At 35.4% G+C, this 25,756-nt stretch overlaps 3 protein-coding genes across 3 annotated transcripts; 2 read left to right on the top strand and 1 right to left on the bottom strand.

Moving 5' to 3' along the window:
* The first annotated feature begins 11,230 nt into the window (after nt 1–11,230).
* LOC113353459 (tryptophan aminotransferase-related protein 2-like) lies at nt 11,231–12,682 on the top strand. The gene has a single exon (XM_026597052.1). It carries the CDS (start codon nt 11,290–11,292, stop codon nt 12,541–12,543), a length of 1,254 nt encoding a protein of 417 aa, XP_026452837.1. The 5' UTR covers nt 11,231–11,289; the 3' UTR covers nt 12,544–12,682.
* A 340-nt stretch (nt 12,683–13,022) lies between these two features.
* Nucleotides 13,023–13,859, bottom strand: LOC113351283 (putative F-box protein At1g50870). The gene has a single exon (XM_026595297.1). It carries the CDS (start codon nt 13,857–13,859, stop codon nt 13,023–13,025), a length of 837 nt encoding a protein of 278 aa, XP_026451082.1.
* Nucleotides 13,860–14,518: 659 nt separating this feature from the next.
* On the top strand, nt 14,519–14,917 carry LOC113351281. The gene has a single exon (XM_026595296.1). It carries the CDS (start codon nt 14,519–14,521, stop codon nt 14,915–14,917), a length of 399 nt encoding a protein of 132 aa, XP_026451081.1.
* Nucleotides 14,918–25,756: the final 10,839 nt, after the last annotated feature.

The following is a 25,756-nucleotide window of genomic DNA, read 5'->3' as shown; positions in this document are numbered from 1 at the left end:
GATTAAAAGGCTGGGAATTTTTTTTTACATCAGCGTTGGTTTCTTTCAGCATAATTGTCTAAATACAACACAAAACAATATCAAAGACCACCAATCTTCGGGGATCGACTAAAAAATTTATCAATTTAGGGAAAAATAAAATGATTTGCTTGGCATTTTTGTCATAAATTATTACTTTAATCAATTACAGGTGTAACATAATTTATAATTATTTGGATGATAAATATCTTAGATTTTCATAGCTACAAATTCTCATGAGTCAAATAAGTCTTACCATAGTTCGTAGTATTTATTTAAATTATTATGACAAAATATTATTCGGACTCATGCCGTGCCGTTACAGCACGGGTTATTTCTAGTTTCATACAATTTCCATATGGCAGGACTTAGCGTGTAATAGATATCTAGAATAGGGGTCCGTATATATGTGATATTAAAAGATACAGAGATAAAAGATCACCGTGTCTTACACCCCAAGAAGGTTTGTACGTTCTTCGAGGTGATCCATTAATCATGATAGAAACCGTTATGTTCGTACATTGGATTAGATCATACCAATTACTAGAAAAGCCAAACTTTTTAAGCATACCAATTAAGGATGAACACTCAACTCTGTTAAAAGTTGTTGACTTATCAAATCCGAGACTCATTACCCCGTATTTATCCTTTGTTTTTTTCATTAACTGAACAAGTTCATGGGATATTCTATCAAGAACATATATAAAACTTGATGAGGTGAAATTTTCTCTCCTCTTTTTAGTGACGTGGCAAGGGTTCTCGAGGCGATTTTCTTAGGTCAAATATTTCTCCATTCTCCATGGCTAGAGGCGCTAATCCTCCACCAATCTTTCCAATCCGTCCATTAATCCAAAGATAAATTGTTCCTGATTCATCTTCTAGCGCCAATCTCATTCTTGGATTGGAAGATTTTCCTCTATTACCTCATTCAAATGCTACATCTTCTATTATTGGGGTTTCAATCCTGGATTTGCTGGTAACCAAAGTAAAAAATCTTGTCTCAGTAAACAAACTAGAGTAATGGTATCAATAAAACTTTCTTTTGATGGACCGAAAAACATCAATGGAGATCCAATTGTTTTCTTTTCATTAGATGAGCTTTAATCACATATTGAATTGAATAAATCTTTAGTAGAGGGATACTTTGTGGGTAAGAGGCTGGATATCACCTTTGTGAAAGAGAAATTAACTGCTTAATAGAAAACAAAGGGAGATTTTGAGATGACGATCTATGGAGAGCAAGCTTTCATGTTCAAATTTTCTCAAGAAGAGGATAGAACAAGGATCCTAGAAATGGTTTCTTTGTTTATTGGAAGTATGTTATTCCTAATTCGTCCTGGTCTCCATTTATTGAACAACATATGTATTGGTGCAATTAAAATTGTCCCAGTTTGGATGTTAATTAGAGAATTACCAATTCATCTTTGAATACTATTGGTTTTGCTAGAATTAGTAGTCTAGCAGTAACACCAATTATGAGTGATACCCCTACTGCAATGAAGACTAGAATGTCATATGCTAGAGTCTGTGTCGAAATAGATTCTACTTGCACCTTTCCCGCAAGCTACTATATCAAATCGATGATAAAAAAGTATAAGGTGAGGGTTGAATACCCATGAAAACCTATTATATGTTCTCTATGTAAGAAGTTTGGGCATTCAAATGCTAAGTGCGGACGAATCCTGCACCTAAGTTCAATAAAAAGTGAGTTGTAAAGGATAGCAATGATACAACTTCCACTACGGAGGATCATGAGACTAGTAAAGGGAAGACATCATAAGTGGTTACAAGATCTATGCAACAAGACTTGGAGGTGGTGGCTCAATCAGAGGAGATGTTGACTGCTGGTGTACAATATGATGGGGTCATAGGAGTGGCATCCCAACCTTCAATAGAAAATTGGACCTCTTATACTAGAAAGAAGAAGAAATCAAGTAGAAAAGGTACTTCGAAAATCAATCGTGCTCCCTCAGCCCCTTTTCTGTTTTAGATACAGACGCTGAAATTGTGACTGCGAATTTAGATGAATCTTTGACAGAGAGTAAAGAAGAAGGAATTAGAGAACAATACTGTAACAAAGAATTCAACGATGACAAAGTCACAATTGAATCTTGTGATAATGTAAGTGAATAATCAAAGTATGAAACATATAATAAAGGTATCAAAGTTGAGAAGATAAGACTCTAGAAGGAGATCTATGACTAAGCAGCAAAAGGTGGACAATCTTGTGAAAGTTAGTACTTTGTTAGCTGCTGGAGGAAAAGAAGCTGATATGAAGAATATATTCAATGGCATAAAAAAAGGAAATCCAAGTTGAACCCTGAGTTACAAACAATGATATGCTATTGGTAGAGGGAAATGGACCCCTGCTAGGAAAAAATAGGCCTTGGATGTTTTTTTTAAGCTCTTTGGATCTCGGAAGGAGGGATGTATGTCTTCATTAGTTGTTGTTGTTAAGGCTTAATCTAGGTCTTAGTCTAGCTTGTTTCCTTTTGTGACACTTGATAGTGCTTTCTTTCTTTTAATTCTCTTTTTTCTTTTTTCAATAAAACTTTAACCTTTTAAGTTAAAAAAAAGAGATAGGTATAAAATCAGATGGTGTTGAAAGATTGTTTACTTTAGAAATTAAAGTGAAAAAATATGATTCATTTCTTTAAGAATGCGTTTAGTTTCGAAAAAAAAATTATAACCACCAGCCAGACATCATTGAAAAGTAGTTTCATGGTTTTCTTATAAAATACCGGTGGAACACCATCAGGAACAAGAGGAGACTATGGAGCAATATGGCTCATACCATTCCTCAATCTTTGAATAATAATTCGACTCAAAAGATTTTCATTGTACAATAGGGTAATAAGGAATTAATGGATTCAAGGAAATACCTATTTTGAATGGGATTAGAAGTAGTACCAATGGTATTAAAATGTAATACAAGAAGGTCCTCAAGGTTATTCATATCACCTAGACCATTGACCATTTGTCATATTCAAAGATGAAATGTGATTAAAATGATTTTTTTTGCTTTTTTTTTTTGTTTATGTACTAGGATATGACCCGTGTCGTGACAGTACGGGATTTAATTTGTTCTATGTGTTGCCGAACGATTGTTTCTTATCGTATTTCGACATATGTCCGGTTAAATCTAACTCCAGTGTTATTACATTGTGTCTTTTTTTCCTATATGAAGCATACTTAATTAAATTTGTTTTCAATGCATAATTTTAAACTAATAATTAACCAAAAATATGTAAAGCTCTAATAAATGGCGGAATTGTGGAATTTTACATAAATATTTGTAAAATATGGAAACATTAAAATTAAACGATAACAAATTTTACATGACCACTACCCCATACTATTCCAATACCGTTACAAAGTTCTTTGAAACTTTGGAACAGAAGTTCTAAAAATTGTATACATGGAGAAAAAGAATATAAGAGGTGATGCATATGCTGGTGTTCATGTTCCCAAAATCCAACATGACGCGGTTCCATACACGTTTTTTCAATTTTGCCTATGCATACAAAAATATAGGATTAACATCCAACTTACTTCGAAAATCAAAGAGAATATATGTACACACACCATTTTGTACATAACCTTGAAAGGAACATTAATTCTTGATGACTACAGTAGGAAAAAGTTAACCTATGTCTAACCAACTATTTAAGATAACCCATTCCATACATCGAATGATTGCCAATATTTGTGTAAGTGGATTGTTGTTAGGAAAATATTTCATCGAGATCAACATGCCAACGATCAAACGGAAAAATTATTTGCAAAAGCATGAGTTCCAATAGTTCACCTGTATAAATTGAGAAAAATATCAGTTCCACATTATATTAAAAAGACATAAAATTTAATAGCTTATTTAAAAGAGTAGCTTGGAGTGAGCCTGCTGCAACGACCAAATATAAGAGAAATTAATTTTTAATATAAGATGGTAGTGTTGTTGGTGTTCCAAACTTTCTCTAGTTGTATATCCATATTCATTATGAAATAGCGTTACAAATTAACTTTTATAAGGAAAGATTATGCCTAAGGAAATTCTTCATGGCTATCGTACATGCTTTCTAATTTGTTACAATATCAAAATAAATTACTCTACACAATTGATTTCAAACGACTAATCTATAAGAAAGTGACACACTAACTCAACATGATCTTATCCCGATTGAATCATAGGCACTTCAGAATAAAAAAAGGAAGGAACTAAGTATAATAATGGAAAGAGATGTAAGATTTAGTTATAGACTCATTAATTAATATGACACATGCCACCATCTATTTTTTTTTCATCCATCATTTTACCGTGAACATAAATCATCAAGCAACTGATTACTGATTTTATTCCCTAACAAAATTGAATTTTTATTGAACCAACCGATGTTCGGCACCACAATCGCAATTCATATTCTATGTTGCCATTGGACACTACCAACATATTTTTCATAAAATATTTTCTAGCTTTTCCTTGTTCAGCGAATTCCCAACAAACAGATTTCACAGACTGATATCGATATAATTATCAGGTAATATACTAATAACACAAACTCTGACTTTCAGTTATCCTGTCAAAATTAAAATATAAAGACTGTTGGAAGAACCAATGTGTTGGGTGTTGGATCTCTAATAATAATATATCTTATTTCGAAGTACATGTATAAAGAGTTAAAAGATCCAAATGATATAAGAAAACTTACAATTCTACAACCTCCTTGTTCCTGTCAACATCTGTAGACCTTCTGTCAAAGCATTCACATAACTGATTATTTACATTCGCTCCAACCTCTGTGGTGGTATACAAAACTGAGCTTAAAAATTATTGAGAATTGTACGAACTGAACATATAGTAGGTCCTTGGAAAAAAGTACTGAACTTTTATACTTCATCTAAGCTCAATTGGTATTAAGAGTCCAAAAGTAGTTTGTAGTGAGACCAACAGTACAAAAACGCGAAGAAACCTTTCACCCGACCTTATATATATCTGGAAAATGAATCTGACCTTGTGCAAACCCCTAAATAACATGTTAATAATAACGATATCCTATATTATACTTCGTGAACATTTCTATAATGGACTCTAGCAGTGCTAAATTTATCCGGAATTAATACGTAATGAAAAGATTTTTACCAAACCTCAATGTATATAATCAAATATTGGTATTTACCTCGACAGAGAAACCCAACCTGTGTCCCTTCTCCCTTGCTTTAGGTGGTATTTCATCTCCGAAAAAGTTTCGATGAACCTGCAAATTTGAAAAATTGGAATGACAATACAACTAAATGCAAAGACAAGATTTTAAAATATTTTATAAACTAACCTAATATTCAGAAATTAATTAGACTGCTAACAGATCTAACTCAAGTAAAAAAAGAACTAAAATCATCACATACCCACCAGAACAACAAATACAACAAAAGAAAAACAGCCAAAAGACTCCAACTTACCAATACAACAAAAATGGACCAAAGATTGTAAATCCAAGAGTGCCAAAGTAAACGAAGGACAACAAAGTAAGACAAATTTATAAATGTTTGAAACGTCATTCTTGTTAAATCAAAATAAGAAAATCAAAGAACCTAATCTACCAGTTGGATCACCTCTATAATTATTCACATTACAATATAATACCTTAAAATGATTTGTGCAGTTGGATACAAAAAATGTCTATTTATCGGTATTTGGTTCGTAGAATCAACTTTGATTTGACCATATTCGAGGTCTACAGGAAGTGAAAAATTTTGGGTTAGCTAAGGAGTACGATGAACTAAAAGCTAATTCAACCAGTAGTGCTCACGTATTAACAATTCAAGTGAGACTTGGAAATCATACCAAAAAGTAAATTTACATGATTAACAATAAAATATAGAACTTGAAAAATAATCAACCTTTATAATTCTTGTTAAGAGGAAGTGGGATGCACAAAATCAAATTCAAACAAAGCTTAATAATCTAAAATAAAATTAATCGGGCGAAAATAAAAATATTCACCATACAAATTTAAAAATGAAATTCTAATTCAGAGAGCAGAGAGAAATACAAACGTTAAGTCGAAAACGCTGCAGCTACTGCGCTTTAAAACCATTTGATGAATCTAATGAGTGTTAATCTAATCTTTACACAAATTAACCCTAAAACCACAAAATAAAAATAAAAAATTTGAAACATTTCTCATTAACCCAGATTTAAAATCACCAATTGGATGAAAAGAAATTTAGATGAAAATTGATAAACTATAAAAAAAATACAAACTATAAGAGAACAAATATAATAACAAACCGTCTTTTCAATATCCAATGGATGATAAAGAGATCTTCTTTGGTAGAAATATTTTACACATGGAGAAATTGAAATATTATGGGGATAAGAAGATCTTTTGATTTATTTATTTTTTTGATGAAAAAAAAAGACGATGAAGAAGAAAAATAAAAGATGAAAGAAAATAATCAATTATTTTTGAAGCATGAATTAAGAGGGAGTTTAATTTACAATAAAAGAAACAGTTTCATAATGAATGTGAAGAATAACTTCAAATAAATGACACTGGGAGGGTGAAGTGGAGATTGAAATATGTGGCTCGATCTGGACTCTTGGAAATGTAGATTGAAAATCTTAAATCAGTGTCTCAATCTCAACCCTTCTTTATATGATAAAAATGTAAATTGAAAAACAAAAACATATGACTCAATCTGAACCGTCCTTTATGTGTCTGAAATGTAAAGGACCGTCCATATGGAAAAACACCATTGTCCCTTATAATATATAGAAGATGATAAAGGTTTGTGTTTATATCATAACATTTGATAAATCCTTTCTAAATATTTGAGCATAAAAATCTTCTTTGAATTTTCTACCAATGCTCTAAATCAGACTCCATTTTTTTAATAGATTTAGTTGTCTGATTTGTCATTGGATGGATGTTTAAAGAGTGAAGTTCAGTAGATAAATCTCTGACTCTGTGATACTGGGAGCCCGTACTTCATAACATAAATGTCATAAGATTTTTAATAATCTCACGAGATGCAAGATCTTTAAACCACCATTTGAAGTGTCTGTTGGGAAAATTGGCACCCCGAGCGTAGCGGAATCAGGATCACAAAGGGCAATAGGTGATTTGAACCAAACATGAGAGAAATAATAATAGAGAGACAGAAGATAAACAAACATCACCACAACACAAGATATACGTGGTTCACCTTTACAGGCTACATCCACGGCCAACACCACCAGAAAAACTTCCATTAAATCAAAGACCATTACATGCTCTTTCCGCAACCCAAGAAAAGACCCAAAGATTTAACAAGATATACCCGAGAACACTATCGAAGAAACCATAGAAACCAATTCTCTAACCATTCCTCGAACCAGTCTCATGTCTTCTCTTCTACACCGTCTTCACAGCTGCTACTAACATAGGAGAAACATGGAAATACTAGAAACTAGGTTTAGGGAAAAGCCCCAAACCCTAAACACTAGAATACCAAAATCCTCTCTCTACAAGTTTTTCTATCACACCGATATTGACCTTCACGGTAGCACACGATCCTCCCCTACCAAAGAGACCAAAAAACCTAAGCACAAGGTTTTACCATTCTTCTAGGTTGCATTGTCTATAAACCTACAATTCTAGTCATATATATAGAGACACTAACTTGGCCCTTAAGAAAATCTTACTTTGTAAACAAGTTTTCCTGACTTGGCCCCAAAGTTCCTAAACTTTAGGAATAATCTTTGCAAAAGATACAGTTTGACTTTTGGTCAAATTCACCACCGACCAAATCCTACAGTGCCTATATACCATTTTTCTTTGATTACTTTGTGGATTACTTACCAATAAATATTTTTTCCAATGTGAAAAGATTATATTATGAAAAAGAAAGCCAAACCGACCACAATACAGTCGATCAGTCGTTACAGACTTGATTACATATGAAAAACTAGCTCCCAGTTATTCAAAATTTGAGAGCTATCAATAAATTTAAAAGTATTTATCTGACAACTCCACATAATAAGATTTTGCTTAATATATATGATTATCTCATAAGCTAATTTTGGTCTTCCACCAAATGCCCTATTGTTTCGTTCCTTCCAAATGTTCCAAATCAAAGCATAGAGAAATATATTCCATACCTCTTTGCAGCGTCCTCTCAATACATTCCAACCCCATGCTTCAAACAGTTTAAAAACTGTATCCATGCGAAATATATCTTGGAACTGACAAAATGAAAAATCCCGTCATTGTTGACAAGTAGAGCTCAATCTAGCTAGGCTTTGATAATATCAAATCGTTGACAAGTAGAGCTCATTAGACCATGTGTATTGGGCACCCACTTATCCAATACCTGACAAAGCAGCATTGTCTTTAATGGATTCGACTAGAAAATATAGACTTCTCATGGGGTAGTTGTTGTGATGTTTATATCTAGAGCTGCACATGGGCCGGTACAGTCCGGGTTTCTTGTGAACCCGATACCTGTACCTGGTGTTGACCGGTTCTCATATCTCATTACCTGTACCGGTACTCGTATCTGTACCGGTGATACCAGTCCGGTTCTAGATGGTACCGGATTTTTACATGCAAATCAAGATCAATTTACACTGAACACATCAAGATCATATACATACAACTGCTAAGATTAAACAGATAGAAACGTTCTGATCTATTTCAAGGATTGGAGTCATTCATCACTGCCAAGATCCAAATTACAAAATGTAACATCATTAAAAAAAATCATTTCTTCTAAATCTTCTAATCTTCAACTGAATCTTCTCATTCTCAAATTGAACCACTAATTCTTCATCAATTCAAACCCAATCTTCATCCCTCTGTTATCTTTAATTTCATCAATTTTCCATTAGCTGCAATTTCCTTCAAAACCCTAACTTTCAATTCCAGAAACCCATTTGAAACAACCATCGAAATCACGGTATACCATTCCAACTCAATCTCAAACATTACATAAATTAAACATTCAATTAAATACAATGTAACATAAATTTAACAAATTAATAAAACATGAACCCTAAATTTATTAAAAACTGAACTGCATGTTATTTCCAAAATCGATTGAACATGAGTTGTTGTACCCAAAATCAATTACATAATGGTGGCCATACTTCAAAGATATATGTTATTCGTCAATCCCTTAAGATTCGTTGATGGAACAACAAAAGAAAGAGATCAAAGATATCCATGTTATGATTGTACTCCTCTAGTTTCTGATCCTAGATGATGTGAACCTAAGAAGTTTGTTTTAATCTTCAATTAGGGTGTACGTAATATATGTTTATGGATTTTAATGGCACTGTTATGCTCGGTCAGTGAAGAAAAAGAAGAAGAAGAAGGAAAGAATTGGTATTTGTTTTCTCTTCGGACGTGAAAAAGAAGAAGGAGAGAATAAGTGAAAGTGTGTGTGAACCTAAAATGGCCAAATGGGTATTAGAGATATGTTATACTTAGGAGGGAGAGGAACGGTCAGGATGTAAGATTTCAAAAAAAATCTAAGGCTATAACTAACCGGGACTTATGGGCCGGGACAGGCCAGGACTCACCCCATAACCAGTACCAGTACCGGCCTACACCGGTTTTCAATTTTAAAAACCGGTACCTGTCCCGGCTACTCCGGTTCCGGTTCGGTACGAGTCCGATTTTTTGGTTCCGGATCGGTACACCGGTTCCAGACCGGGTCTTGTGCAACTCTATAATTATATCTACGATAAGAACCCATGGAAGATTAGCATTTTTTCCTATTTCCTTAACTGATTGCTGTAACTTTTTCATCGTGGTACGTAGAGCCCACAAAGAAATTAAAGCAGAAAGGTATATTCATATATTGTAATGCGTCTGCAAAGTATTTGGAGGCTTTGAGGGGGTTTAGAAGGCGCTGAACAAGTTGTGTTACATTCCAGAGATGCCTAAATTCAAATAGGCAAATCAATACAAGATATAAAATGTTTTCGTACAACTGTATACAAATATAATTACTTAAATTTTAGCTCAACATTCTATTAAAAGATGCTAATAACATGATTATTAATTATAATCTAAAGACCAACTAGAGAGAGGAAGACTTAAAGGGAGCTCGTCTTATTAGCATATTAGACATGTGAAATACAATTGTATTAAAGAACCCTTTATTAATTAACCATACAGTATGTAGTTACCAACTACTTTCAGTTACCAACTAGTTTCTTTAATAAATCCGTACTTATAAAAGAAAACCAATAATAATAATAAACGGAAAATGGGTCATTTGTCCAAATATTTTTAAATCACGGTTCAAATGGACGAGTAAAAAATAGTTTGGGTGAAATGGCCAAAGAAAAAAATAGCAAGGATGAAACTGGATTCATCTTAGCTTAAATTTAAAAAATAGCAAGTATGAAACTGGATACATCCTGTGTAAATTAAAAATAAGAAAAATATTTGAAAATTAACACGATGAAACTGGTTACATCTTGCCTATTTTTACATTTTTGTCCATTTAAACAGTATCAAAATCTAACTGTCCATTTCACCCAGAAATTATTGATTTTGGTCTTTTTAACTAATTTTGTGAATAATAAATAGGTAGGATGCTTAATAGGACATATTGGAATCCAACCATTACTTGCCACTAAATGTATATATCGATGTGGGGATTACAACATAATAAGAGGGTGCAAAGGCAACATAAGATGAGGTGAAGGTAGTGGTATGTCGGGGTGGAAATCCATTGCACATTCATTTCACAACAAAAGGTCTACATAAGCATCTTTAGTCTTTACATTAAAACTTATTAAATAAGTTGACTTGAATCTACCAACAGATGAAATGGATATATTCTTGAACCGATATGACTCATCGACTCGGCTTATATGACAAAAGATGCGTTCTAGTTCGGTGCTAATTGGCAATTGTCCTTAAAAAGATCTTGTCGAAACTCGAGTTAACACTCAAATCCGGTTCTAAGTCGGGACATCTTGACCTGATCAACTCAGTAAATCAAAGTCAAGAAAAACGTGTTGGCTAGTCTCTACGTCCACCCACTTGTTCATTTTTAAATGATAGATAGAATTTCGTCCCGCTTTCAAAAAAAAAGTTGATCGAACAAAGCAAGATTTTCGATTTAACTAAACCCAATCTAATCTTTATGAGATTCGAAGCTAAAACCTCAATCATTATAAAATCATGAGCTTTTGCAGATAATTTCATCATACGAAATATCAAAATTGAGACAGAAGAGACACAGAGTCTATATTCATCCGTTCTTTCTTATTCATTGATGTTGCTTGTGCTTAGAGAAAATTCTGTCAAAATGTGTCCCAGACCCGCCAATGTGGTTTCAGCTGAGAAAAAAGAAGATTCAACCAAGAAACAACAACCATTAGAAACTATTAATCTCGATCAGGGTGATCCAACAATGTTTGTTGAATATTGGAAAAAAGCCGGAGAGAAAAGCAGTATAGTGATACCAGGATGGCAAAATTTGAGTTATTTTCCAAACATTAATGGTGGTAATATTTGTTGGTTTTTAGAAAAAGAATTTAGTGATGAGATTAAGAAATTACATGAGTTAGTTGGTAATGCTATTACAAAAGATCGTTATATTGTTGTTGGTACTGGTTCAACTCAATTATATCAAGCTTCGCTTTTCGCTCTTGCTTCTACTGATGATACTGGTAATGATTCTTCTTCGAGGCCTATGGATGTTGTTTCGGCGGTACCTTATTATTCGTCATATCCAGCAGTGACTGATTTTCTAAAATCAGGGCTATACAAATGGAGTGGTGATGCTTGCAAATTTGATGACAAAAATGAGCCATACATTGAAGTTGTTTGTAGTCCTAATAATCCAGATGGGCATACCATGACACCAGTAGTAAATGGAAATCGAGGAAAATTGATTCATGATCTCGCTTATTATTGGCCACAATATACTCCGATACCTAAACCAGCTGACCATGATATCATGTTGTTTACTGTTTCTAAAAGTACCGGTCATGCTGGGACACGTCTTGGGTGGGCTATTGTCAAGGATGAAAAGATAGCAAGAAAAATGACCAAGTTCATTGAGCTCAGTACAATTGGAGTCTCCAAGGACTCCCAATATCGAGCCGCAACAATCATGAGAGCCGTGACAGAGAGTGCGCAGTCGATATCTTTACAGCTCGCTGGCAATTTCTTTGACTTCGGTAGGAAAACCATGGTAGATAGGTGGGAGAGGTTAAGAAAAGTCGCAAGTGAAAACGGAGCTTTTTCCTTGCCTAAATACTCAAAGCGGTACTGCAACTATTTTGGAGAAATAAGGGAAGCACATCCAGGTTTTGCATGGTTGAAATGTAACCTTGAAAATGTAGAAGATTGTGAAAGCCTTCTTGAGGGAAAGCTAAAAATTTTAGTAAGAGGAGGGAAGAACTTCGGGATGGATTATAAGAAGTATGTGAGGGTTAGTCTGATTGATCAAGAAGACAAGTTCCAGATGTTATTAGATAGGTTATCTAGCGTCTCATCATCATCAACTAAAATCAAGGCGTGATTCATTAAGACTAATGCTCCTAGAGGCTAGACGATCGAAGAGGACTATTCACATTCAGGCCTCACGGCGAGAGAGCATTAGTCTTAATGAATGATGATGTTGTTTTTTTGTTTTGATCAGACAGCTGGGGAATGATGATGTTGTTGCATGAGGATATTGCAAAATATACTTAAAATGATTGTTATCTATTAAGTTTTGCAATTATAATCAGAACCTTTTTTTTCTTCCAGTTCATTAATCTGATAAAAATGAGGGAAGTTTTCCTAAAATAGAATCGAGGTGATGTTCATACATTTTTAACCAGAAAGATAAATAAATGTAGCACACTTGCACTAACAAAGCTAAGGAAACATAACACAAGAAGGAAGTAAAAGGAAAAGATAGAATGAACTGCACCTTCATAAAACAAGCTTCGATTTGCTATGTTTGTCTCACCCATTCACACTTATCATCAGTATTCCTCTTCAAAACCCATAATCTTAGTTGTTCGTACTGGCGGTACAATTCATAATGTATGAGGATCCTCCCATCTTCACTAGATTACCGTCTACAGACAGCACACTGAATGATGCGTCGTTCGGGAGATCAGTAGCATACAAAGTTTCTGTACTAACATCAGCACTACATATTGCTTTCTTAACAGTCATGGATTCTTCAGTACAACCTCTAAGCCAATATAAAACACCATTAGAGAAAACCACATAGTAGTAAGGTTTATCGAAACGGAAACCAGGCTTCACTAGATTTGTCCAAGAATGCCTTCCAAATTCCCCAAGTGTTAAGATCTTGCAGAAATTCTCATGAGCATGCCCACCAAAACACACGGCTTTATATTTCTCCCCGACAGGGTCATAAGCCAAACGAAGTTCACAATCCGATAATCCTCCCCCAACCGGTAACGGAAGGACAACAGAACGACTCGTAATCGGGTTGTAAACAATGTAATCATGATAATATTTACGACGATGAATCAGCAGTAAGCCATTAAAATGTTGTTTAATTTCCATATAACAAAGCCGATAATAATTAGTTGCTGGTCTAAACCTAATAATCTTTCTTTTATTCTTATCAACGTCAAATAATGATATATAATATTTACAAGTATTTTTATCGAGCTTGGAATCAATGATACCTGGTGGTGATGAATAAGGAGAGTTCTTTTGATGAAGAAGAGCAAATCTCTTGTCGTTTAAGAGGGTCTTTGACCATAATTTGCATACACAAGTGAACCGGACCACAGATTCAATAGGAACTCTAGTGAGTATATCATACATAATGAGGTCATGTGGAAGAGATTCAGAATCATTGTTATTCATCCTGTTAGATCTTTTTTGAAGCATGAAATTCATCATGTCAGATATTGATGCAGGATTTCGAAGTAAAACTAGGGTTTGATAATAACGGTGAAACTGAAAAGAGACCTAAATACGGCTGCATGTAAAAACAAACACGAGAAATTAATATAATGTGCCCCGTCTGAATCCACGAGTTTAATCGAGTTCAGCCAAGTGGATCAGTCATACCGGTTTCACTTAAAAGTTAAAACTCATATCCGGTTCTAAGTCGAGACACCTTGACCCTGATGATCAACCCAATAGGTCTAAGTAAAATAAAAAAAAAAAACGTGTTGGCGGCTTGCTCATTTTTTATGTGGATATACACCAAACCTAATCTTTTGTGTTTTGTGGTTTGTCTGCTCTAAGCACATGAAATTTACCTAATCCAAAATCACAATAACATTATAAACTTCTGCAAATAATTTGATCATCCAAAATACCATTTGAGAGACACAGTAGTATTGGGAAGAAACACTTGAGAATCATCCAAAAATCATCAATTAGTTTGAAATGGGGAAGTTTTAGTTTTGAGAAAGTGGAAAGCAAAACAGAAGATCTAAAATCCGTATCGGCTAGTTTAAGATCAATGGCAGATGAACGTGAGAAAGAAATAGAACCTGAAAAACTTAAGGTCAAGAATGGAAAAACGAAATGAGAAGCAGATTCGAATTCACGTTAGGAATATGGTGCGCATGAAACATGAGGTGGTAAATTATCGTCAAATATTTAACCGTCGTAACTCTATGGTTGATTACTTTGACAAAGAACCAGAAGAAAGTAAGGTGCTTAGTTCGATACCAGCAATTGTTGAGTCCATTGATTCTTCTTTAACAAGTAGAAATACTAAAAACATGTTGAAAACAATGGATCAAATAAAAAAACAGTATTTCGACGATGAGATTGTGCCAAATTTACTAGTTCATCGGCCCAGCGAGAGCGCACCAATTGCTACGTCAGAAGATGAGGAAATTAGCACTTTGACCAGAAAAATAGCCGATGAATACAATATGAAGGCATCTATAGAGTTAGAACCATGACAAAAGACGGCACGCCGTACAAAAGAACAATGAAGAAATTTTCAGAATGTACTTTAGCGGAGAAAATAGGATTGTTATCACGCTCCCGAAAGATTGATTCCCGGTGATATCGTGCAGACTATCAGAGCCACCATTGCCAAAAATCTAAAAATAGCATAAAATATAAGCAAATTAACTAATCCATCATTAACAAAATCATTAGGAACTGGAATTAGCTTACTAATCATACAGTTGACTTGGACCAACCTATTAAATGATCAAGTTAAATCGGTGCATAATGTAATTGAACTTGATAATTTTTTTGTTCTGACAGGAAATCCTACAACCATACACTTAATGAAATCTTAATAACAATTCAAGTAATCATCTTAAAATTCATACTTCCATTCATAGAATCTTCAATATGGTTACAAGATTTATGATAAGTTTTAACTTGGAGGATAAACAATCTTTCTCTCTCCTCAATTCAAAGTCTAAGGTCTTCAAAAGATCTCTCCCTTTACATGGTCACTCGGTCCCCTTATGTAGGGGTTTACATAGTGGATGACAGCTAATAAAATCTTTATTTTTGGATCTGGCGTGCGTCATTATCGCACTCTTATCCTGACTCTTCTCTCACGTGCTCTATAACTTCGCACGACCATCACACTTTACTCATGATTCTTCTGACGTCACCTGATGCGTCATCTTAAATATATTGTACGTGATACCCTTCGCTCGTTTACCGAATTATTACTTCGCGCACATATTATGATGTGCGGTATTTAGTATCTACATTTTGCCTCTTCTCATGTCGTTTCTTTGGAAATGGAGCGATATGAGAAAATCTAATTTGTAAAGCCGCACCATTCACTTTTTCATATTCTTTTCTGCCGAAAAATTTCCGTGGTTTCAATGTGACCGTCTACATGTGTTGACTTCTTCCCTTTTTTACCGGCACGTTCGAATTTAACCGGTCGCATTTCTGTCTATTTAACAGCTGAGTTTGTAGAGAGATAAACTTTTCTCTTTCAGTTCTTCTCTCCTTTTTATCTCTGTAAACATATTCTTCTGCAAATCTTCATCCGCTCCATGTTTATTCATCTTCATATTCTTTATATCTTCAGTTTTAATTTTGCTACTGTCTCCATGAATCCTCAACAAAGGTTTGTACGCTCTGAAATAAATCTTATCATGATGTTAATATGTTGTTTTATTAGTTTCTATGGTATTAATATCCATACTGGTTCTATTTAAGCAAAAGTTCTTCATCTGGTATTATCAAATTCACAGTACCTAACCCTAATACCTCTTCGAATCTGAAAGAGCAACCATCTCTGAAGAGGAAATCTTCGCATGACAAAGGAGTAAGAAATATTTTCTTCTTTCTAAAACAATATTGTTGCCTCTATTTCGTATCTGCGTTGTTCTTCGCAGAGTTCCGAATGCGAGTTGTTTGGTGAGAAGAAGACTAAAGTTAGAAAGAATCGCAAAGCTACAATTAACAAGGGTCTTATCATTCCCGATTTCAATTGTCTTGAAGTTGACGCCCCTTGTCAAATTAACCTTGAAAATCCTGCATTAGGTCTGATTGCCTCTAGTCCTTTGAGTACAACTACTTCAGAGAATTAAACTATCGCTCCCAAGGAGATTTCTTTTACTGACAATGCAATGGGGAGTAACCCTGCCTTTTCATCAAAAACCGCACCAACAGTGGATCAAACTATTTCTACCTTCATCAATATGCCTCTCTTCTCACATACTTCCACACCTGTAGAGAATGTCGCATCTTCAGGTGATGTTATTACTCCCGTATCTGTGGAGAATGTCTCATCGATTGCGAATGTTGCTGCTCCTATATCTGCGATCATTGCTTCTTTTATACCAATAGGAACTACTTATCCTCCAAATATTTCTAAACTCTGTCCTCTTTCTTTAGAGTCCATTTCTATTGACAAGGGGATTTTGGAGGGGGTGAATTCTGCTTCTCAAGCTTTATCTGAGCTCATAAATTTTGCTCACTCGTCCACTTATGATCCCTTTATGCTTCGCATTTGAAGTGCTCTGAACAAGTTGATTTGTGATGCTCCACCCAATAAGCCGTCCAGAACCGAAATTTTCTATCAAATTGATCCAAGTGTACACATTCTTCTTGATATCCTGGTAAGCATAACTTCGCATATATTTTTCCATTCAAATTCTCCTTACTTCATTCTTATTTTTATTTTGTTCCCCTTTTCAGGAAGCTCGTCGTCGTATGATTTTGGATGAAGGTTATTTCGAATCCTGCTACTCCTCCTTGGAACTATCCCATCAAAATACTGCCTCAAAGGAAGAAGTTCTTAAACTGAAAGGGGAATTCCAGAATACCACACTCGAATCTGATGACCTTCGCAAGAGGAATGAAAAATTGAGAGGTAAGCTTCTTTTTACCTTTATAAATATTTCCCAGCACGATTTGCTTTCTTGTCTATGTTTTTTGAGTTTCCTCGTATGCACATTAAGGTTTAAATCAGAGACGTGTTATGGAGAGATATAGTTTTGAATCTGCTGCTGAAGACGCTCTATCTGACAATGAAAAGCTACAGAACCAAATAATTCATCTAAATAATGAACATTCATATTTGCTTGATCAAATTGAAAATCTAACAAATGAGAATATCTATTTAGCTCAGCCATGCGAGACGTTGGGCCCCCAAAATTTCCATCTATCTAATTTCTTGTATGTGCTGATTTGAAGCATCAACTTTATCAGATGAAAAACCAAGGTTTATCTAAAGAGAAGCGATGTTTTCTAAAGAAGAAAGTGATGTTTACGCGTCAATATCTTATCCTTCAGAAAGTTTGCGATGACCAAGAGGGATCTTTTCGCTTATTAAGAAATCAATATGATGAGTCCACTGAGAAATTAACTGCCCAAAAGAAAATTAACGAAAAGATTATTCAAAGTAAGATTAATTTAACGGTGAAGATGAATCAACTTCAAGAAGAACATACTCGACTAAAAGAATCTCATGATGCTCTTATGAAAGAGAAAACTGCTCTCTCTTTAGATGAGAAAAGAAATCGATCTCGTCTTAAATGTTTGGTGGGTGATGATTTTGATGAAGCTATGGAGAATATGAAGAATGGTGGTCTTGGTTTAGCTCAATATCTTATCTCTCAAAGGGAAGGTAGTCACATAGAGCTGACTGCCTCACTTTACTTGTTCTCTCTAATTATTAGTTAAATCTTAATCTTGCGAAAACTTTGCCTCTGTTATAACTCCAAACTTCTTCATGCAGATTCTGAAAAGTCATACCAATCTACCATCTCTGAACTAAGATCTGATTTGGTCAAGACTCGCAAAGAGCGTGGGAAGAAAACAAAAGATTCCAAAGATCCTTCAGCCGTACTCACTGCTTCTCGCGGTCGAGCAGAAAGGAAGTTCTCATTTCTTCAGAACTTTATGGAAGCTGACAAAAGGAATGCTGAGAAAGGTGTCGCTTGCCAAGCACATACTAAAGCTCAAATTATTGTGAACAAGATTCTCCTTGACAAATCACTCCCTTTGGTGTCTGTTCCACCTCTTGATAAAAGTGATGACGAAGAGCTTCCTGAGACTGATAGAGATTATGATTATATTAGTGATGAGGAGGATGATCCTAAAATTCCTCATCCGGAAGCTCAGCTTGAGGAGAATAAATCTGGTGAAGAATTAACCAAAGATCTTGAGAGTGAAGTCAACATCGGAGCTTCTACAGTTGTTCAAGATTCGCCTTCTAATAATACTTATCCTTTTTCTTTTCTTAGCTTCTTGTTTCTTCGCAAATGTATTTTGGGGTACTTCAAACATTCGCTTACTTTACATACTTGTTTCTTGATAAGGAAGATAATATGCCTTTTCTTTCAATCTCCATATTCGCCTCTTATTATTTTCCTAGAAAGAAACGTGAAGTAATTTTAGATATCTCTTATGTAACCTGCAAAATAATATTAGCTTTAGTATATTTTTTCTCATGAGGTCTTATCATTCCTTCCTAAGTAAAGGTTTTATTTTGCCTAGTATATTATATTTTTGTTGTGCGACGAGATCGCAGGACGTCTTTACGCTTTCGTGTATTTACCCATTGATCTTGCCTTATCATCTTCTTGTATTATTGCCTCTTCAGGTTTTATTATTGCGTAAATATTACAAGTCTTAATACTCCCGCGAGTAAAAAGCCTCATAACATTTGCGTCTTTTTAAACAATTCAGCTCCCTAATGGAGGGTGCCGTCCTTATATTCCCACTGACTGCCCCTTCAAGGAGGCGTACCCTTACCGGGTTAGGGTGGGCTCCTCCCATCCAGTAATGCAACAATCAGTTGTTTTCGCGGCCTCTTATCCCTCCACCGATATGGCTTATGGTTACAAGACCGCACCCTAAGTGGGGTTTCTTCGGACCGAGTGCATCATAGTCAAGACTTTTCAAGAAGCCAGGTACGCTCCAGACGCCCCAGGCACTCTTGACTCAACCGTGTACCTCGGCACCTTGATCGAGTTTCTGCACTCCTTAGTAGAGAGCTTCTTACCTTCAACTAAGGCGCTCTACCGGATGGGTTTTTGTTTTACCCCAAATCTCCATGACTCAAGCTACAGGGTCGCTGTAGCTTTCACGTTAGCCATGATAACTAGATTACGAATTATGACGTGCGTTAGGTCTTATTTTTGCCTCTTTCTTTATACGAACTAGGGTGCACGCCACAATCGCATGGCTAGCTAGGCTCCTTAGTTGGAGTCTTTATATCTGATGCATTCTATGAAGGTCTTATTATAAGGTCTTAATTTTTCCTTTAACTTGGATAATATCATTATAACTAAATCTTCAAATTTATTCATTTGAATAATACATCCCTATTCAATATTTAGGAATTCACATATTTATTTTCGCTTTCTTCACTTTCACATACATGTTTATGCCTATTATATGTGTGCGATCATCATCGCATGATCTATGGATAATGTTTCTTCAGATATAATCTGTTCCATGGACGTTCCAATTTTCGGCATGTGTTCTTTCCTTCAGAATCCATTAATTCATAAGCTCAATTTCCAATTATTCTCTTAATTATGTAGGGTTCATCCCATCTTTTTTCCAACTTTCCATCACTTCCTCTATGATAAGACGGTATCTCTCGCAATACTAATTCTCCTGGCTGAAAATCTCTTATTTTTACGTGCTTGTTATATTCTCGAGCTATCCTCTGAGTGGTAATTCTCCATATGTTGCAAAGAAACTTCTCTTCGCTCTTCTAGATCATCCAATTTAATTTGTTAGGATTAAATCCACACTTAAATTCTTTTCCCATGCTTCTCGCTTAGTTGTAGGAATTATAACCTCAGTTGGTAATACCGTTTCAACTACATATGTCAGGCAAAAAGGTGACATTCCTGTAGCCTCCCTTCTAGTTGTTCTGTATGCCCATACTGCATTGTGTACTTGTTCGCGCCATCCTTTATTATGTCCCTCCAATTTCTTTTTCAATGTATCTGCAATTTTCTTATTGGTTGCCTCAGCTTGACCATTGCTTTGTGGATACAATGGAGTGGACTTCCCGCTTTGGATTTTGAACGCATTAAGTAACATTTCTATATTTTCTCCTTCAAATTGTTTTCCATTATCAGAAACTAGTTATGTTGGGATTCCGAATCTGCAAATAATATTCTCAAATATGAATGTGAAAACATCTTTATCTCGAATGTGCTGCACCGCTTTCACTTCTTCCCACTTTGTAAAGTAGTTTGTCGCTACTATTAAATATCTTCTTTGCCCTGTTCTTGGTATGAATGGACCCACAATGTCTAACCCCCATTTTCCAAATGTCCATTCACTTGTATATGAGTTGAGCATCGCCCCGGGTGCGTGTATTTTATTTCCATGATGCTGACACTCTTCGCACCGCCTTGACACTTCTTTTGCGTCTTCATGCATGTATGGCCAATAATATTCTTGTATTTTCGTTCTATACACTAGAGACCTTCCTCCACTATGATTTCCTGCATCTCCATAGTGTAATGCTTTCAAGATTTCCATTCCTTCTGTTCTTGTTAAACATCTAAGCGATGGTCCAAGGAATGATCTTTGGAAAAGTACATCATCTCTCAACTCATAATTTGTTGCTCTTCTCATTAACTTGTGCGCTTCCAACCTGTTTCTTGGGACTTCTCCTTTATCTAAATACAAATGAAGTTGGGTTCTCCATTCTGCGGCTTTGCTTTCTTGCTCTTCTTCTTCATTGTATACTAGCATTACATCTACATCTTCGCATTCTTCTTTATTAATTGAGGGTAAAAAGAGTATTTGTATCTCTATGTCCCTCGCAGTCGGATCCACCATCATATACGGAATAAAAGAAAGCGCATCTGCTAGCCGATTATCTTTCCGCGAAGTGTGCCTCCAATTTATTTTCGGAATTTGTATTGATAACTCTCCTACAAGCTTCTTGTATTTTTGTAAGGATGGATCATTTGTGCTACATACCCCTTCTATTTGGAGAATACCCAACTGTGAGTCACTAGTTATTCGCGCATCTTCTATTTTCATTTCAATGGCCAAGCGTAACGCGTGCACAACCGCTTCATACTCAGCTTCATTATTGGTGGATGCGAATTCCAATCTAAATGAATATGCCAATCTTGTTCCTGCTGGGGAGATGAAAACTATTCCAATTCCATTACCCATTCCATTTGATGATCCATCCACCAATGTCTCCCATCTTGTGTTATCTATTAAAAATTTTGTAGGATTCCCACACTCTTCATCTATATCCATCATCTCTTCCACAATTTCATCGTCTTCTAAAGGGAATTCTGCCAAGAAATCTGCGATTACTTGCGACTTTGGGGAAGATAATATTTCATACTTGCTCTCAAAATTCCCTATTTGTGCATTCCACCTCTCGATCCTTCCTGATCTTTTTGAATTTTTCATCACTAACTCAATTGGTATTTTTGTTAACACTTTGATCTTGTGAGCTTGAAAATATATACGAAACTTTTGTGTTGCATACACCAGTGCGAGTATTAGTTTTTCTATTTTTGAATAATTCTTCTCTGCGACATTGTAAGTTTTGCTTATGTAATATATCGGTTTTTCACTCCTTCATCCAGACGTAGCAGTACGGCACTTAATGCGTGCGATGTTGATGCATTCATATATCGGTAACTCCTCTCCTTTTTCCGCCTTTTTCATGATGGACAAATTCATTAAATGGTTCTTTATATTTTGCAGCGCTTTATCGCATTCATCCGTCCATTTGAACTTGGTTCCTTTTTTTCAGAATATTAAAGAAATGCTTGCACATGTCTGATGACCGCGAAATAAATCGCCCCAGTGATGCTAGCAATCCATTTAGTTTTTGTACATATTTTACAGTCGCGGACGATGGAGTTTCTAGAACCGCTTGTACCTTCTCTGGATCAACCTCTAATCCCTTCTTTGATACAATGTAACCTAAATTTTTTCCCAGTGCTACCACAAAAATGCATTTTTCAGGGTTTACCTTAATATTGAATTGTCACATTCGCTCAAAGATTTCCCTTAAGTTGTCTACATGATCTTCGGCTTTCTTACTTTTCACCAGCATATCATCAACATAGACTTCTAATGTGGTATGTATCCAATGTGCGAACGCCTTCTCCACCATTCTTTGATATGTCGCACCTGCGTTTTTCAAACCGAAAGAAATTTTTGTATAAAAATATAATCCTCCAGGAGCGAGAAAAGCAGTATGCTCTTGGTCTTCTTCAGCTAACGGAATTTGATTGTAACCTTTATATCCATCCATCAATGATACTCTGTCATTTCCTGCTGCCGACTCAACCATCTATGGTATGTCTGGAAATGGATAATTGTCCTTCGGTCACGCTTTGTTTAAGTCGCTGAAGTCAATGCAAATACTTATTCCCTTATTCTTCTTTGGCACCACCACCATGTTTGCTATCCATTCTGGATATTACGCTGGTCTTATGATTCCTGCTTCAAGCATCTTCTGTAGTTCTTCTTCTATCTGAGGATGGTATGTTGTTGCTATCTTCCATATCCTTTGATTGAATGTCCTTGCATTCTTGTTAATATCCAACTTATGACAAGCAACAGAAGGATCTATTCCTGGCATTTCTTCCATGCTCCATGCGAAGATGTCTTTATATTCTCGTAAGAGGTTTACTGTTTTTTCTTCTTCTTGTTTTCCCATCTTAGTTCCAATTTGTAATATCTTTGGTTCCTCTGTTGTTCCAACATTTATTTCTTTTGTCAGTTCCGCTGTGATAAAATTCGCTTTAGGTTCTCCTGGTAGTGTTGGCTCTTTTATTACATGTATCCGTTCGCCTTGTTTTTCTGGAACTTCGCTTGATATCCCTCTTCCTTCTTGTGCTCTTATCATGTATATTCGTAACTCTTCTTCTTTCCTTAATTCTCTTGCTCTTCTCCAGCGATCCTGAAAAAGCAGGGGTCTAACAACACCACCCAATATTTCGCTTAGCAATGTGTATGGACAAACCAGAATATACATTTAAGAGAATCAACAAGACTCAATCAATTAAAAGTATATCAACGAGTTTATATCTCTGTCTCTTGATTTGATTTCCTCAAACAGAAACTGCGACTACTAATCAAATACAAGGAATAACTTGGATGGTACCAGAGACCAATATCCAAGGATCAATCATTGACAATCAACAACCAAAGGTTGGATTACTCTAATTGATAATCTAACGCACAACCTGTATTATTTCAATTATAAAGATAAAACAATATAATGCGGAAACTGAAATAATACAGGCACCAGAAATTTTGTTAACGAGGAAACCGCAAATGCAGAAAAACCACGAGACTTAGTCCATATTGAACACACACTGTATTAAACCGCTACAGACACTAGCCTACTCCAAGTTAACTTCGGACTGGACTGTAGTTGGACCCCAATCAGTCTCCCGATGATCCAAGGTACATTTGCACCCATACGCCTTTGATCCCAGCAGGATACTGCGCACTTGATTCCCTTAGCTGATCTCACCCATAACTAAGAGTTTCTACGACCCAAAATCGCAGGCTTTGACAATAAACAAATCTGTCTCACACAGACAAGTCTATCAAAGGATCAATCTGTCTCCCACAGAAAAACCCTAAAGTTTTTGTTTCGTCTTTTGATATAAAATCAAGGTGAACAGAAACCAATTGATAATCCGGTCTTATATTCCCGAAGAACAGCCTAGATTAATCAATCACCTCACAACAATCTTAATCGTATGGTAGCGAAACAAGATGTCGTGGAATCACGAACGATGAGACGAATATGTTTATGATTACTTTTTTATATCTTGCCTATCGGAGATGTTAATCTCAAGCCAATCAATCTGATTGTACTCGTACGATAGAAGATGCAAGATCAGATCACACAACTACGATAAAAGTAGTATCGGGCTGGCTTCACAATCCCAATGAAGTCTTTAAGTCGTTAACCTGGTTTTAGAAGAAGAAAACCAAATATTAAAGGAGAAACGAATATAGCACGAAAACTAGTATCACACGTAAGGTGTGGGGATTAGTTTTTCACAAGGCTATATGTCTCCTTTATATAGTCTTTCAAATCAGGGTTTCGCCTTGCTCACAAAGAAAACACTTTCCACAGTTAGATGAAAACCTGATTTAGATTCAAGCTAATATATCTCAACCGTTAGATCGAAATCTTAGCTTGTTATACACAAATGAAGTGCACGCTTCTAGGTTTGTTTACCGTACCCAAACGTGTGCATTATTGGTTCAACAATAGTCAACCAAAAGGTTAGCCATTTGATCATTTCATACCAACCATTTTCTTCTTCACCATAACTAGTTCAAATGACTCATATGAACTAGTTAGAGAGTTGTTCAATTGTAAGGATATCTCATGTACCACACAAGACAAAATTGAAGCAAAGATGATTTGATTCACATGAATCAGTTCATGAACTTTATAGCCACGGTTTGCAAAAGCATTCCTTAGTCTTTACAAGTTTAAGTTCAGAAATCATGTTCAGATATACAACCTTTCTCAAGTTCGCAGACTAGGTTCGCAGACTTAAGGTACTGGATAGAGTTTACAAACTCCAGCAGAAATTCTCGGGTTTGAGAACTTCGCCGGTTCGCGGACTGGGTTCGCGGACTTGGATCACGCAAGCAGTTTGTTAACTCCAGCAGAAATTCTCGGGTTTGAGAACTTCAGCATTTCGCGGACTTGGCTGTTGTAGTAATTCGATTTGCAGTAAATACGGATTCGATGCTCGGTCTTGAATAGATTTATAAACAAAAATATATACAAAATTGTCACAGGATCAAGAGATACCGGGACTCAGGATTTCACCAATTCTTATACTCATGCGATTCAATTATTAATTCTAGACAATTAAAGCTTATATTGATAACAAATATCGACTCTTACTTTGCCAAAAATAGATTTTGTAAGTATTATATGTAAATCATAAGCATGATGCATCAAGAATCTCATGGATTAAGCATACATCATCAGACAAAATCACAAATAATCAATAAAATTCATAATTCCATTCATAATAGTGCAAATAGTCATAAAAGAATTAAATAAAATTACTCATGCATAAAGAATGGTTTCCTCCATCATCCCAGTATTGGGGTTTAGCTACTCATAATAATCATGTTCTCAAAATACATACTTGATGCTCAAAATATGATTAAAAGAGTGAAAAATATAAAACAGTGGTTCTGTGACCCACAAAATTCGTCCAGAAAGAAACGATACCAGTGAGCTGCAGTAAAACAACGAAACCCAGCTGCTGCTGTTGACGCTGCAGAAAATAAGACTGCTCTGAGCAGTCCGTTCT

The sequence above is a fragment of the Papaver somniferum genome, chromosome 2, assembly GCF_003573695.1.
Source record: "Papaver somniferum cultivar HN1 chromosome 2, ASM357369v1, whole genome shotgun sequence".
NCBI lineage: Eukaryota > Viridiplantae > Streptophyta > Magnoliopsida > Ranunculales > Papaveraceae > Papaver > Papaver somniferum.
The sequence above is the reverse complement of the archived record's forward strand: the minus strand, read 5'-3'. Positions and strand labels throughout refer to the sequence as shown.

Excerpts from the sequence above, each read along its gene's own strand:
- LOC113353459 (XM_026597052.1), top strand. The coding sequence starts at position 11,290 with ATGTTGCTTGTGCTTAGAGAAAATTCTGTCAAAATGTGTCCCAGACCC.
- LOC113351283 (XM_026595297.1), bottom strand. The coding sequence starts at position 13,859 with ATGAATAACAATGATTCTGAATCTCTTCCACATGACCTCATTATGTAT.
- LOC113351281 (XM_026595296.1), top strand. The coding sequence starts at position 14,519 with ATGGAAAAACGAAATGAGAAGCAGATTCGAATTCACGTTAGGAATATG.